This window comes from Nematolebias whitei, chromosome 2, assembly GCF_014905685.2.
Source record: "Nematolebias whitei isolate Nwh7 chromosome 2, NemWhi1, whole genome shotgun sequence".
Lineage (NCBI taxonomy): Eukaryota > Metazoa > Chordata > Actinopteri > Cyprinodontiformes > Rivulidae > Nematolebias > Nematolebias whitei.
This window is the reverse complement of record NC_056499.1, coordinates 17,185,084-17,197,831: the sequence shown is the minus strand read 5'-3', so window position 1 is coordinate 17,197,831 and position 12,748 is coordinate 17,185,084. Positions and strand designations below refer to the sequence as shown.

Below are 12,748 nucleotides of genomic sequence, written 5' to 3'. Positions count from 1 at the left end.
TATATATATATATATATATATATATATATATATATATATATATATATTTTATAGATTTGACAAAGGAAAACCCCACCATGTTTATTTTTTCCTAACAGACCTCCCACCAGATTTGAATAAGTTCTACTAAAAATAGACTAGAGTTGCTGGTGGTGAGCCAAAAGTAAAATATGGCCTCTCTTACCATCTCCAATCAGAACCAGGGAGCTCTGTGCTTTGCCTCCACCATCTGTGATCTGGCAGGTAAATGTGCCCTCATTCTCCTCTGTGAAATGGTCCATAATGAACTCAATGATACCCGTAGAGACGTCGTGTCCCATCTTGTTGGGCTGCAGACAGATAGAGCTGCGTTTAAAGAACGGCCACGCACACACTTAATGATAGACTTTGTAGATGTCAGACAAAACAATGTCAGAGGCACTGTGTGGCAGGTAGACAGTCAGTTTGTTCACCTTGGTGACAGAAAGAATTTTCCCATCTCTCAGTTGTTTTCTTATTCTTTTTATTTCATGAAAACAATAGAATGTCTTACATCAGCGCCAGAGAGTTCCTTGTTGTTTGCAAAGAATTTGTAGGTGACATTGGAGGAAATCTCTTCAGCCTGCAGCCAGAACCTCATCCTGCCTCTCTCCAAAATCTTATAGGCCAACTCTGACTTGAGTGGGATGACTAAAAGAGAGGAGAGGAAAAGAGATGAGAGAAGGAGGGGAGGAGAGAGTTGGGCAGGTGATGCAAAAGCAGGTAAGAGGGTTTTTTTTGGGGGGGAGGGGGATCAAATGAAAAAGAAAAATATGCCTCTAAAAGAATAAATAAAAAAGGTTCAAAGCCATCAGAAGAAAGCAATTGTAAAAAAAAAATGTGAAGAGGAGAAACAAAGGAATTGAGACCGAAGGTATGGCTGATTGGGATGCAGCACAGCAAATACACATTAAAAGGGATAATGACAGATTATGAGAGATACCTACTTGGGTGTCTGATATCATAGCTGAGTGCCAGCATCTTTTCCATCTCTGAAACACAGTGCCCACTTGTTAATTGTATAGAAACAAGCAAGCATAAAAACCCACACATCACTGCTTACATATACAGTTTTTAACTTTTACTTCTAGTAATTCAAGTTCCAAGCTTAAATTTAGAAAAGTCACCATCCTACTTGTGTTTATTTGGCAGATAAATGTGCAAATTAAGACAGAAATAAATACATTCAGCGGAAAGGCTCAGAAATTTCGTGACACTCTCTGACACTGTGGCTCCGTGCCTGCCTGCACCAGCTATCACATCCTCTGTAACCGTGACATGCTTGAAAAGCCAAACTTTATAAACTGGAAGATCAAAAACACACTGAGACTTAAGGTAAAATTTCTGAAGGCTGAAGCGAAGAGAATCGGCAGAGGATGCACTGAATAACACATCACAGCTGAGCAGCACAGTGGTGCAACGGGGGAGGGGGGGGCGGGGTAATACATTGAAACTCTCAACAGAAAGTCTTTTCCTAAGAAGATGTAGGGATAAAATGCACACACTGCCCGAGGCTCGGAGAAATAATATAAGCAATGTGCTCGGATGGTATTCATCAGCTGTCTGGAGATTTTTTTTTTCTCATTGCCAACATGCCAGTGAAATCATTTTTAAGTACAGTCTCATTACTTTCATCTTAAATGCATCCTGCACTTCACTTCTGCTCCTCAACACACAGCCTTCTTTTGATTTTGAATGCTTGACTCTATGCTTTGGATACACTTGTCTGCATGCTACTATAAAGCTTTTCAGTTTTTTTTATCATCAAGGCAAAATGTGTTTTAAATCAAGTACCTTAGTTGAATGTAATACAAATGCTGATGAAAATAGAGGACATACTGCAGCATCCGAATACATTTATTTTGTGTGTGTTGCAGATTCCTTTTCATAGTCAAGTAAAATGTGGTTCCTGAACCCCACCGACACAGGTTCGAATAAATCAGTACCTTCAGCTGAGATTGTATAGCTGGATGACACTCCGTTTGTTTTGGTGACGGAAACCGAGTATGATCCAAAGTCTTCTTTTGTTGCGTTCTTAAAGATTAGCTTCGAGCTGTTACACAGAGTGAAGGACAGAAACAAAAGCATGCGGAGTGATATTAGACAAAGAGTGCAATACTGTGTGGCTGCGTCAGTGATTTGTAATAATAAAAATGTGAGTGGGGCTGTGAGCGCCTGCAGGTGTCTATGGTCTTACTGGCTGCCTTCAGTTTTAATCACCAGTCCTTTGGAGAAATCTGTGATTTCTTCATAATCTTTCTTCCAGATGAATTGAGAGCCCTCGTTTATTTGGCAGGACTCAAATGACAGAACGATGTCACCTGACTTCTCATCTACCGCACAGGAGACCTCCAGGGAACCTTGAATGCACAAACACACAAACACTTAAACTGCAGGAAATATTTGCTCCAAAGGTGGGTCTGAAAGCTTGACTAATTCTAAGATTTAGTGAGGTGCTAATACTATTTAAAGACTGGTACCCTGATTCATAGTTTGTTTCTTTGTTGTTAGTGGTTACCTGCCACAGCCTTGGCCGTCACAGGGTCAGAGGGCATCGAGGCCATGCCCACTCCTGCAGCATTGACAGCGCGCACTCTGAACACATAGACTGCACTTTCCTCCAGACCTTTTACCTAAAATACACAAAGACATACAAACAAATTCATATTTAGAGAAAGAAAGCAAAGCTTCATACTTTGTAAATGTTGACACAGTTCGTTCACCAAAAGAAGCAGAGCCAAAACAGTAGCAAATTTTCAAGCTAGTGAAAAAAATGTTAAGAATTTTGTCCAATAGAAAACAAAATGTAATAATCTGAAAAACATTAGAAAGTTAAGAAAAAATATCACCAATATGATGACAATGGAAGTGAGACATTTTATTGTGGAATTAAAAAGATGTGTCCATTTCAAACTTGACCCGAGCAACACGTTTCATAAAAGCCACGACAGGTTTACCACTGCATTGCATCATTTCTTTGTTCCCACAATATATATATATATATATATATAAGAATAAAATGTTTTCTCTGTCTTGCTTAATGATTTCACCATCTGATGAAAATAAAAAGCTTTCAGCTGTTGTCCTTGCACGCAGAAAACTAATCTAATTTGTTGAATCTTTACATTTTTCAAATCTGTTATAAATAATAACATCTCCAAGTAACATAAGTATCATCTTTAAGACTTTGACATTTTCTACCTGGATTACTGAGCATGCATCAGGATATTTGACAGTTAAAATTTACATTTTCCATTCCTTGTTTTGATTTAAAAACTTTATTTTTTAAGTACTTGCCCTCTCAGAGACTTACAGAGTGCTTGAGTTTACCTCTGCAACACAGTCCCTCTGGGTATAATTTTTTTTGTTTTTTTGTTTATGCATTTATTTATTTATTTTTGTTAAAATACACTCATAATATTAATAAAAAGCCAGTTTTTTTGTTGGGTTGAAAGATGTTTCATTAAATGCTTAATTTAGCATTAAATAATTTAACCATTTTTTTTTCTTTTTTCCTTCTTTCAGCTGTTTTGCTATAAAGTTTTGAATTTATGATTATTCAAAAATATAAAAAGTTTAAAAGATTTGTGAATCACTGAAATGTGCTTAACTGAAAATTTACCTGCATTGAATTTGTTATAAAGCCATGAAACTATTCGACACAGAAGTCAACAGGTCAGAACAGGTGTCTGCAATCTGCGGCTCTGGAGCCACATGCGGCTCTTTGGTCCCTCCGCAGCGGCTCTTTCAATCTTTGACCAAAACTAACGTAAAACTGAATTTTATAGGATGTTATACCCACAACAAAAAATGAATAGTTTTAGCAATTTTCCTGTCACTTCCTTTGCAAATACCAGTACTAATACACACAGTAAATTATACTCTCTTTAACTTTATGCTTTATTTCTATACTCAGTTTCTCCACAATAAAAAAAACAGCCTGCACAGTTCATTACTTTAGTTTAAAAAAAAAAATTTACTGGAAAAATATATATTTTTGCTTTACAAGAATCCAGTCTTCAGTGATAGACTTGCGAACTGATATGGGCACCAGTGACTCCCGCAAACTGAAAAGGAAGAAGCGAGTAAAGCTAATGGATAGACGGATGGATAAATGGATGGACAGAATACAAACTTTTTTTTGTCTCAAAATGTAAAAATATCAATAAATGTTAACAATCATTGGATGTTTTTAGTTTTATAATTACACACCTACTGGCCAGAAAAGCGCCCTCTAACAAACATAAAGTGGCCCATGGGCCACCAGTTGATAATGACAATTGTAGCAGGTTTTGCAGCTGTGGACACGTTTAATTTAGTGAACAAACGGGCAGAAATGGCTCTTTTGATCGCAAAGGTTGCAGACCCCTGAGTCAGAACAATATTCAGTTGCTAGTTGTTAGCTATCATTGCTAGCAGTTGCTAGCTAGTTTTGAATGTCAACAATAAGCTAGTCGATCCACTATGAGAAGGTGATATTTATAAGGCTGAGCTGAATACAGCTCCTCAGACTGAAGAAGTATTTCAGATGAAAGACGAAACGTTTCTACAGTTTTTTTTTTGGTTGTTGTTTTTTGTACCTGTCCAGAGGACCTGACTTTTTTTTTTATATATATACTTTTCTACCTGGATTATTGAGCATGCATCGGGATAACAATCAGTTGAATTCAATTTTAATGACCCTGCCATTATTACACATGAAACAAGTCATCCGTTGACAGCTATTTTTCTTTTCTGTTTTAGATAGCAATCTTATGGAAGCCCTATATATTATTTATTTGTCTGTCTGTCCATCATCCATCCATCCAGCTAACTTTCTTATTGTACTGAAATCCAGTAATTAATTGTATTTTCCACTAGATGTCAGTATGATACAGTTTTAAATAGTAGTTGCATTGCCTTGTTTGACCATTTCAGTTAAATTTAAACCAGTGCTAAGGGTTTAGATGTATTCTGATTCATGCAATGCATATTATTCATCCATCCATTATCTTTACCCGCTTCTTCCTTTCCAGGTCACGGGGTAATGCATATTATGTTAAACTTAAACAAAGATAGCATCAGGTACCAAAAACTGGACAACTTTTTACCTTCAGGAAGCAGTGACTGACAGGTGCCTCGTTAGCTGTGGTCCAATCAGAAGTCCCCTTCTTAGCATACTCAACATGATAGCCTGTGATTGGTCCAGAACCAGTGTAGATAGGTTTTTGCCACTCAATTACTACTGAATGATCTCTTACTTCACAGTAGGTCAGATCGTAAGCAGGGCCTTTATCATTCAAAGACAGGAGAACAGAAATAATGTTGCAATCATTTGTGACATGACTGATGTGATTTATAAGACAAAAGGTTTCATCATGATTGTGGCCAAAGACAAAAAGTATATTTTACTGACCGGGCTCTGGCATAGTCCAGGCCTCACATGTGAAGTCGTCTGAATGTTTGGAAGCTGGTCCGAGGCCAGCCAGGTTGGCTGCATACACTTGGAACTGATAGACTGCCCCCCCAGTCAAGCCCTCCACCTGTCAGTTACATATCGCTATGGTTACCAACATCCAAGTCATTGTTATTTTCAGCATGCTGCTTTTATGATTCAACCAGCATGAACAAGCTGAAGTAAGTATGTGCTTTGTGAAAACATCAGTCTTGACTCGTGTTACCTTATATAGTCTTTCCTTCACAGGTGGGATGTTTACTTCCCTCCACATGGTTGTACCGCTGCGCCTTTTATCCACATAATATTCCTTGATCTCCGCACCCCCAGAATGAAGAGGCTTCTTCCAGTTCAGAACCACTGAACGGCCATCACAGTTAACCAGTGCAATGGAGTACGGAGCAGAAGGGGTGGCTAATAATACAGAGACAAATGTTTAATATAATTGTTGTTGTGTATTCCCAAAATGCCATTAATTGACCTTGAGAGAAGAATCAATATTAGGATCAGTAATAGTGGTGATAAATTAGGAATACTGACTGAGAGCAGCTCTGACACTGAGAGGTGCAGATTCCTGTGACTCATCACTGAGACCCAGCTCATTGATAGCCTGGACACGGAAGATGTAAGTTTCTCCTGTGGTCAGACCACTAACAACAAATCTGAAGAAAGTCACACAGAAAGCTTCTTTGTAGCACTTTCTTTACCTTTTATCCATGCATTCATTCATTTTTTTTAAACATCTTTCGCTGTTAAGGGTCATATGGGGTTACAGTTAATCCCAGCTGTCACTGGTTGAGGTGCAGAGTATAGCATGTTGCCAGACCATCACAAAGATACAACAACCAAATCCAGTCACACCACTTTAAATGCAATAATCAATCTAATATACATAGCATCAATGAATGTGTCTGTGTTTGACCTAAAACATACTTGGTGTTCTTGTGAGGTTTGTGATTGGCCGATGTCCAGTTGTTGGACCCCTTCACACACTGATCAATATAATAGCCAATCAGATTGTTGGGTTCTTTTGGTGGAGCCCACTGGATGAGAACAGAAGTGTCTGTTTCTCTTGTTGCAATCACCTGGCCAGGAGCAGATGGCACACCTTAATGCAAAAAAACATATTTTAATCACAATAAGTCATTACCATTACATTGTTGACTAATCGTGTAAGAGTTTGGCAAAAAGCTGAAACAGACCTTTAAGCTGTTGAGTCTCGATAGGTCCAGTTGGCTCTGACGGCTCACTGTTACCATACATATTGGCAGACAAAACTCTTAACTTATACTCTTTGCCTTCTGCCAGGTCAAAAACAGCATAACGAGGTGATCGAATAGGAACCTGAGTGTTAACACGCTGCCAGGCTTCAGTGTTCACCATGGCCTGTGGAGACACATGGATCCATTAAATTACATTTCAAGAAGTTATTAAAACATCTGCACACAATTCAGAACCCCAAAATGTTGGCATCTACTCATTTAGAACCAACACTGATGAGAGGTTTTAATAATACTGAGTAATTATTGGAGTAATTGGTCAAAGTATGGCATTTTTTGTCACCTTTTCGATGTAGTACCACATGGGAGCCTTGCTACAATAAGCTGGGGCTTTCCAGCTCAATACGACATATGTCCTGTCTGTTTCAGAAGCATAAACTCCTGATGGAGGACCTGGGGGCTTTCCTTCAGCTGCGAAGAAACACAAACACACGTTCACAACCTAATTATTAGAAAATGTACAGATACATTAAACAGCTATACAGTAGATGCATGTAAGGTGGATTTTTTACCTTCAACTTCATCATAATAAGACACAATGTCCAGTTTTCCTCCAAGCTTTTTGGCTGCAAGAAAGAAAAAAAAAATGGCTGCTAATTTTCTTTGACAATAACATGCATATTATTTCAAACCAGCCACTAGGGAACACAAGCTAGTGTATCTCTTGTGCTGGTCCCAAGCCGGGTAAATGGTGAGGGTTGTGTCAGGAATGGCATCCGATGTAAAACAGTTTTGCCAAAACTATAATGCGAGTTCATCAAAGAGAAACCATACCGGATCGGTCGAGGCCTGGGTTAACAACGACCGCCACCGGTGCTATTGGCAAACTGGGTGCCAGCGGAAATTGTGCTACTGTTAGTCGAAGACCACGAGGAGGGAACCGTGCCAGAGACAGAAGGAGAAGAGGAAAGTCAAGAATGTAGGACTGAGGATTGCAACTCTAAATGTGGGGACAATGGTAAATGGTAAATGGACTGTACTTATATAGTGCCTTTCTATCTAATCAAGATACTCAAAGCGCTTTACTCTACAGGCTGTGCCTTCATTTACCCATTCATACAGCACTCTACTAGATCTCTACAAAGTTAATTGAACAAATCATTCTAAAGAGACTAATCACATTCATACACCGATGGGACAAACATCGGAGGCAATGAGGGGTTCAGTGTCTTGCCCATGGACACTTTGACATGTGACTGCTGGTGGATTCGAACCCCCAACTCTTGCATTGGAGGACAACTGCTCTAACCACTCAGCCACAGCCGCCCAATGACAATGACAATGACAGGGAAAAAAAGAGAGCTGGCTGACATGATGCAGAGAAGTAAGGTAAAAAGGATTTTGGAAATGCAGCACCAGGAAAAAGACAAAAAGGAGATATATGGATGCAGTAAGAGAGGACATGGAGTGTCTGGACATGGTAGTTGGAGTGAGGACAGAGGATGAATAGGACAGAGTGAGATGGAGGAGGATGACTTGATGTGGCGACCCCTGAAGAAGGAAAAGCCAAAAGAAGAAGAAGAAGATGCATCTTATTTCAAGGTTCAAGGTTCTTTATTGTCATTCGCATGACATGCGGTCTGCTGCCTTCATACATCTCCTCCTACATGTCTCTGCGTGAGTGCAGCTACAGCGTGCACTCTCAGGACATTATTATATGCAGTGTCCCATCAATGAGAACTGAACTAGGCAAAAGGGCCTTCTCCTACTCCACTCCTGTTTCCTGGAATATCTTGCAAAAAGATCGGAAGCTCTCGACTTTGACCTCTCTAAGTGGCTTTAAACATCTGTTAAGTTACTGGCAAGAACCAATGCAGACATGTTCCTGTTTTTAGTTTTCTACACCGCCTTATAATCTAGTCTACTGTTGTCATCAGTCTTTGTTAAAGAACTCAGGTCTCTCTTGTAAATAAGTTCCCGAGGCTCAGTGGGATTAACCTGTCTAAATAAAGGTTGAATGAATATGAGGTGGAATGAAACTGTGTACTCAAGGTCCCAGTTACACCCCAAATTAGCAAAAAATATAAAGTATAAAAAATGAAATAGTATAGAAGGCTCTAAGATATACGCTAAACAATAATAATGTAATATAATACAGTGTATTAAACAGCAGCTTGAACAGGAATCTGTTGTGAGCAGATGGGTATGAATATACCAGCTTAAGGTAAGAAATCAGCATTTAGCTGTTTTGAACACTGTTTATGAAAATGATGAAAGTTACAAAACAAAGCATTATTTTAAAATACTGACAGTCAAACAGAATAAAGCAGAGCAGCAACATCTCCATCAACAATTGTAAGGTCCATTTATGAAGTCTACAATGCACTGTGTAAAAAAAAAAAAAAAAAAAGGTTAAAGCATTTTACTAAAGAATTACACTCACCGTGAAGTCTCTCTAACTCAGTAGGATCCATCGCAGCAATTGGATCAGACATGCGGGAAGGTTTGCTGATTCCGTGTGAGTTGACGGCTCTGACTCTGAAGTAGTAGGAGTGTCCTTCAAACAGGCCAGACACTGGGTATTTACAGATCTTTATAGGGTGATCGTTGCATTGCGTCCAGTTTTCTGTTCCAACCTCACATCTTGAAAAGAGTAATAATAATAATAAAACTAGCATGAGACATGCGTTGCTGAATCAGCCATAATTAAAACGTAGACTAAAGGCAAGCAAATAATATGAACATTTCAAATGTTTTTTTTATTTTTATTATTATTATTACTGGTATATAGTGTAATGAATAAGATTTGTAAAAAACCTGAAATATGGTCGCAAAGCTAATAAAAATATATTAATCCATGAAATTGTACGGCATGGCAATCAAACTCAGTGTTTTCACTGACAGTAATAAATTAGTTTTTTATATCACTCAGTTTAAATGTTTATTAGGATTACGTCAAAAGTCCTACTTGTCTACAAAGTATCCAAGGATTGGACCCTCTGTGGTTGTATTTGGAGGTTTCCATGACACAATGACATAGTCTCTGTTGGCATCATGGATCTTGATGTCCATAGGAGCACCAGGTGAACGAGGAACAGGAGGAGGACCATCTGAACCAAAAAAAAAATAATAAAAAAGAAGACGTCTTTGTCAAAATAGACCATAAAAATAATGATAAATCAGTTAAAGTGAAATAAAAAAAATAGAATTCAAAACTAAATTTATTAAAAAATGTATTATAAGTAGGCTACTTTTGAGTGAGTCACCGTCGCCCTGTTAGATCTTACCTGCCACTGAAACAAATGCGCTGTGCTCTGCTGTGCCTCCCTTCGTGACCATACGCAGCGTGTACAGGCCTTCATCATCTTTGTAGAGGTTTGGAAGAGTCAAGGTGGTAAATCCTCTGCCTGTTTCAATCTTCACCCATTTAGAATCAAACAGACGGGTGTCTGGAAACAAAATTGGTTCCCAAGTGAATGCACAGGCCTTTAAAACCTCGCTCATTATTATCTAAACAATAAATTTAGTCATAATTAAAACTGAGTTAAGTGACTCTCCACATAAAAACATTAACCTACAAGAGAGTTATTGTATTCTACAAACACATAAAGAAAATTAAACTGTTTGTTAATTTACATCTTTCTTTTTTTTTTTTTTTTTTTTTTTTTTAGCTATTTTCAAAATAATTAACAGGCAATAAAAAAATGGACTATGGCATTTTCTCATTTTCCTCCACTGTGCCTCTGGCTGCATATCAGCCAGCCTCTGCCTGGAGGTCAGTCCACATTAATATAAGTGATTTATGTAGTCATAAAATACTATTACCATCTCTATACCACTGTGCCTCAGGCTGCAGGTTGGCCAGGTTGGGGTTCAGGGTCATAGTGGCAGAAAGCCTGGCAGAATCTCCCTCTGTAGCAAATACAGGGCCAAACTTCTCCACGAAAGTTATGTTGATTTTAGTGTAATGGATCTTGGGAAGCATGGTGGCTGGGGGAAATAAATGCTTACAGTTTAGGAAAGATGGTCATGGTGCTGCTTTAACAGCTTGTTAATTTAAATTTTTTGAAAAAAGGGATAACAATTAATTTGGTTTATATGTTGCAATGTTGTTGGCTTTATAAACTATTAGCATTACTAGCATCAATTAGCATTTAAACTAAAGAGAGCCAATATTAATTAAGATACTTACCTGTAAAAGGCAACCATGCATACGGATTGGATTCCTCTTCATCCTTATAGCCTTTAAAATTTAAAAGACAAATGTTAATTATTATATTTTAGTAATAAAGACTGGGACACTGTGCAAGAAGGCCCATGGTAAACTCATCGTTGTAGAACAAAATACCTCTTCAAAGTATAATGGTACATTATTTATATCATTGTGGATTAAATGGTAATGGTTTATGATATGATATTAAATAACAGCACACATTTCTAGCTTTAAGACATTTTCTTCCATATCACCTGGCATTAACTATATTTATTTAATGTATTAGTAAAATGTAAAACTGACCTATGTGTTAAATTCAGCTGTTGTGTATTAAAAACATCACATTTGATAACATACGCTTTACAATGATGGATGCCTGACTAGAAGCTTGACCATGGCTGTTGCCAGCGACAGCAGTGTACTGAGCCGTATCATCAGTTGAACACCTATAAAACAAAATCAGTTTTTAGAAATTAAATATCAATATAGCACTCAAAATTACTGTAGACATGTCATGAAATATATCAGATCAGCATGTGAATAATACAACCTGGCATTTGTTTTTGTCGATTACATTTTTAAACATTTCTGATGGTGTGTGTGTAACTCGTGTTTACAATTATTTAAAAGAATTAAACTGTGAAGACCATTTAATACAAAATATATCACATTTCTTTAAGGATCTGCACTGAATACAGAAATATAAAAAGTAATGTCAGTGTTAATTTGCACATATGTGCAGAAAAAATGGCACAAAATGTGCAACTGTGAGTGCAATTTGCAGAATGCAGTTTAAAGAGGTGAAGCTGTCAACTTTGACCTCTCTAAGGGATTTTAAACAACTGTTAAGTTCATTGTAAAAATGCAGACATGTTCCTGTTTTTAGTCTTTTACACAGTTTTATAATGTAGTTTGTTTTTATTTCAGTTTATATAATTTATTTTATTTACTTTGCATTTGATATGTTTTATATGATTGTTTTATTGTTGTGCACCTCATCTGTGGTTTTTGTCTAAAACAGGTCTCTCTTGAAAATGAGTCCTTGTGACTCAGTGAGACTAACTATAATTATTAATAAAGCTTTTATAAATTATAAATAAATTAAAAATAAATATTAAAATAATAATAATAATATCAATATAAATGTATAAATAAAGTCTTTCTTTCAATGAATGAATGAAATGGAAATGGAAATTTTGACTTGTAATGTTGTACACATGAATGCATCTTGTTGCCCGACCACAGCCTTCTTCAAAACCTCCGATTAAACTAATGATGCTTGGATCAGTTATTAAGAGAGAGATGGTTACAACAGGCTCCCTTCATACACAATTTTAGTATAATATAGCCCTGCGCCTGATAGAGGAAGTAATGTTTGAAGAAGCAGAGATTCGCCTTTGGACCACAAAAATAATTGTTCTTATTCATTGTTAGACTTTTTTTTTTTTTTACATATTGTGATTGATCATTTTTTGAGTCAAAAAACATGGTAATTGGAGAAAATGATCATTTATCTGACTTCTTACTGCTTTAAGAACGCTCAGGGGGGTGAAGAGATCCAATCAAACAGTGATGACTAAAAGAGTCCTGAAGTGTCACGTATCACTGAGGTCAGCACTTGAACAGCTGAGCCTCCAAAGACTGGAGCGTGAGCTGGAATACATTCTGGTCTGTCTGCAGTCACACACTCAGCTGCTTCTGAACTGATTACCGGTACTTTCAACACAACTTGTTGGATAGATTTTACAGCCAATGTATTTTCATGATGTTTCATGATGCATTGTTGAGACTGACATGTCCAGTCAGATATAAATACTGTGTGTGTATGTATATATATATATATATATATATATATATATATAT

General features: G+C 37.3%; 1 protein-coding gene across 1 annotated transcript in view; it reads right to left on the bottom strand.

Annotated features, from left to right (window-relative positions):
- The window catches only part of myom2b (myomesin 2b), a 38,843-nt gene that overhangs the window by 17,041 nt on the left and 9,054 nt on the right, over positions 1–12,748 (bottom strand). The window contains exons 6-25 of the mRNA XM_037690584.1: positions 11,243–11,331; positions 10,865–10,915; positions 10,498–10,662; positions 9,960–10,121; positions 9,641–9,782; positions 9,116–9,315; positions 7,245–7,298; positions 7,016–7,143; positions 6,655–6,838; positions 6,386–6,560; positions 5,993–6,114; positions 5,679–5,866; positions 5,414–5,540; positions 5,109–5,287; positions 2,537–2,651; positions 2,216–2,378; positions 1,965–2,071; positions 966–1,010; positions 533–669; positions 185–329 (exon numbers count right to left, since the gene is read on the bottom strand). Of these exons, the coding sequence (XP_037546512.1) occupies positions 185–329; positions 533–669; positions 966–1,010; positions 1,965–2,071; positions 2,216–2,378; positions 2,537–2,651; positions 5,109–5,287; positions 5,414–5,540; positions 5,679–5,866; positions 5,993–6,114; positions 6,386–6,560; positions 6,655–6,838; positions 7,016–7,143; positions 7,245–7,298; positions 9,116–9,315; positions 9,641–9,782; positions 9,960–10,121; positions 10,498–10,662; positions 10,865–10,915; positions 11,243–11,331 (2,678 nt within the window). The remainder of the gene's footprint in view (positions 1–184; positions 330–532; positions 670–965; positions 1,011–1,964; positions 2,072–2,215; positions 2,379–2,536; positions 2,652–5,108; positions 5,288–5,413; positions 5,541–5,678; positions 5,867–5,992; positions 6,115–6,385; positions 6,561–6,654; positions 6,839–7,015; positions 7,144–7,244; positions 7,299–9,115; positions 9,316–9,640; positions 9,783–9,959; positions 10,122–10,497; positions 10,663–10,864; positions 10,916–11,242; positions 11,332–12,748) is intronic.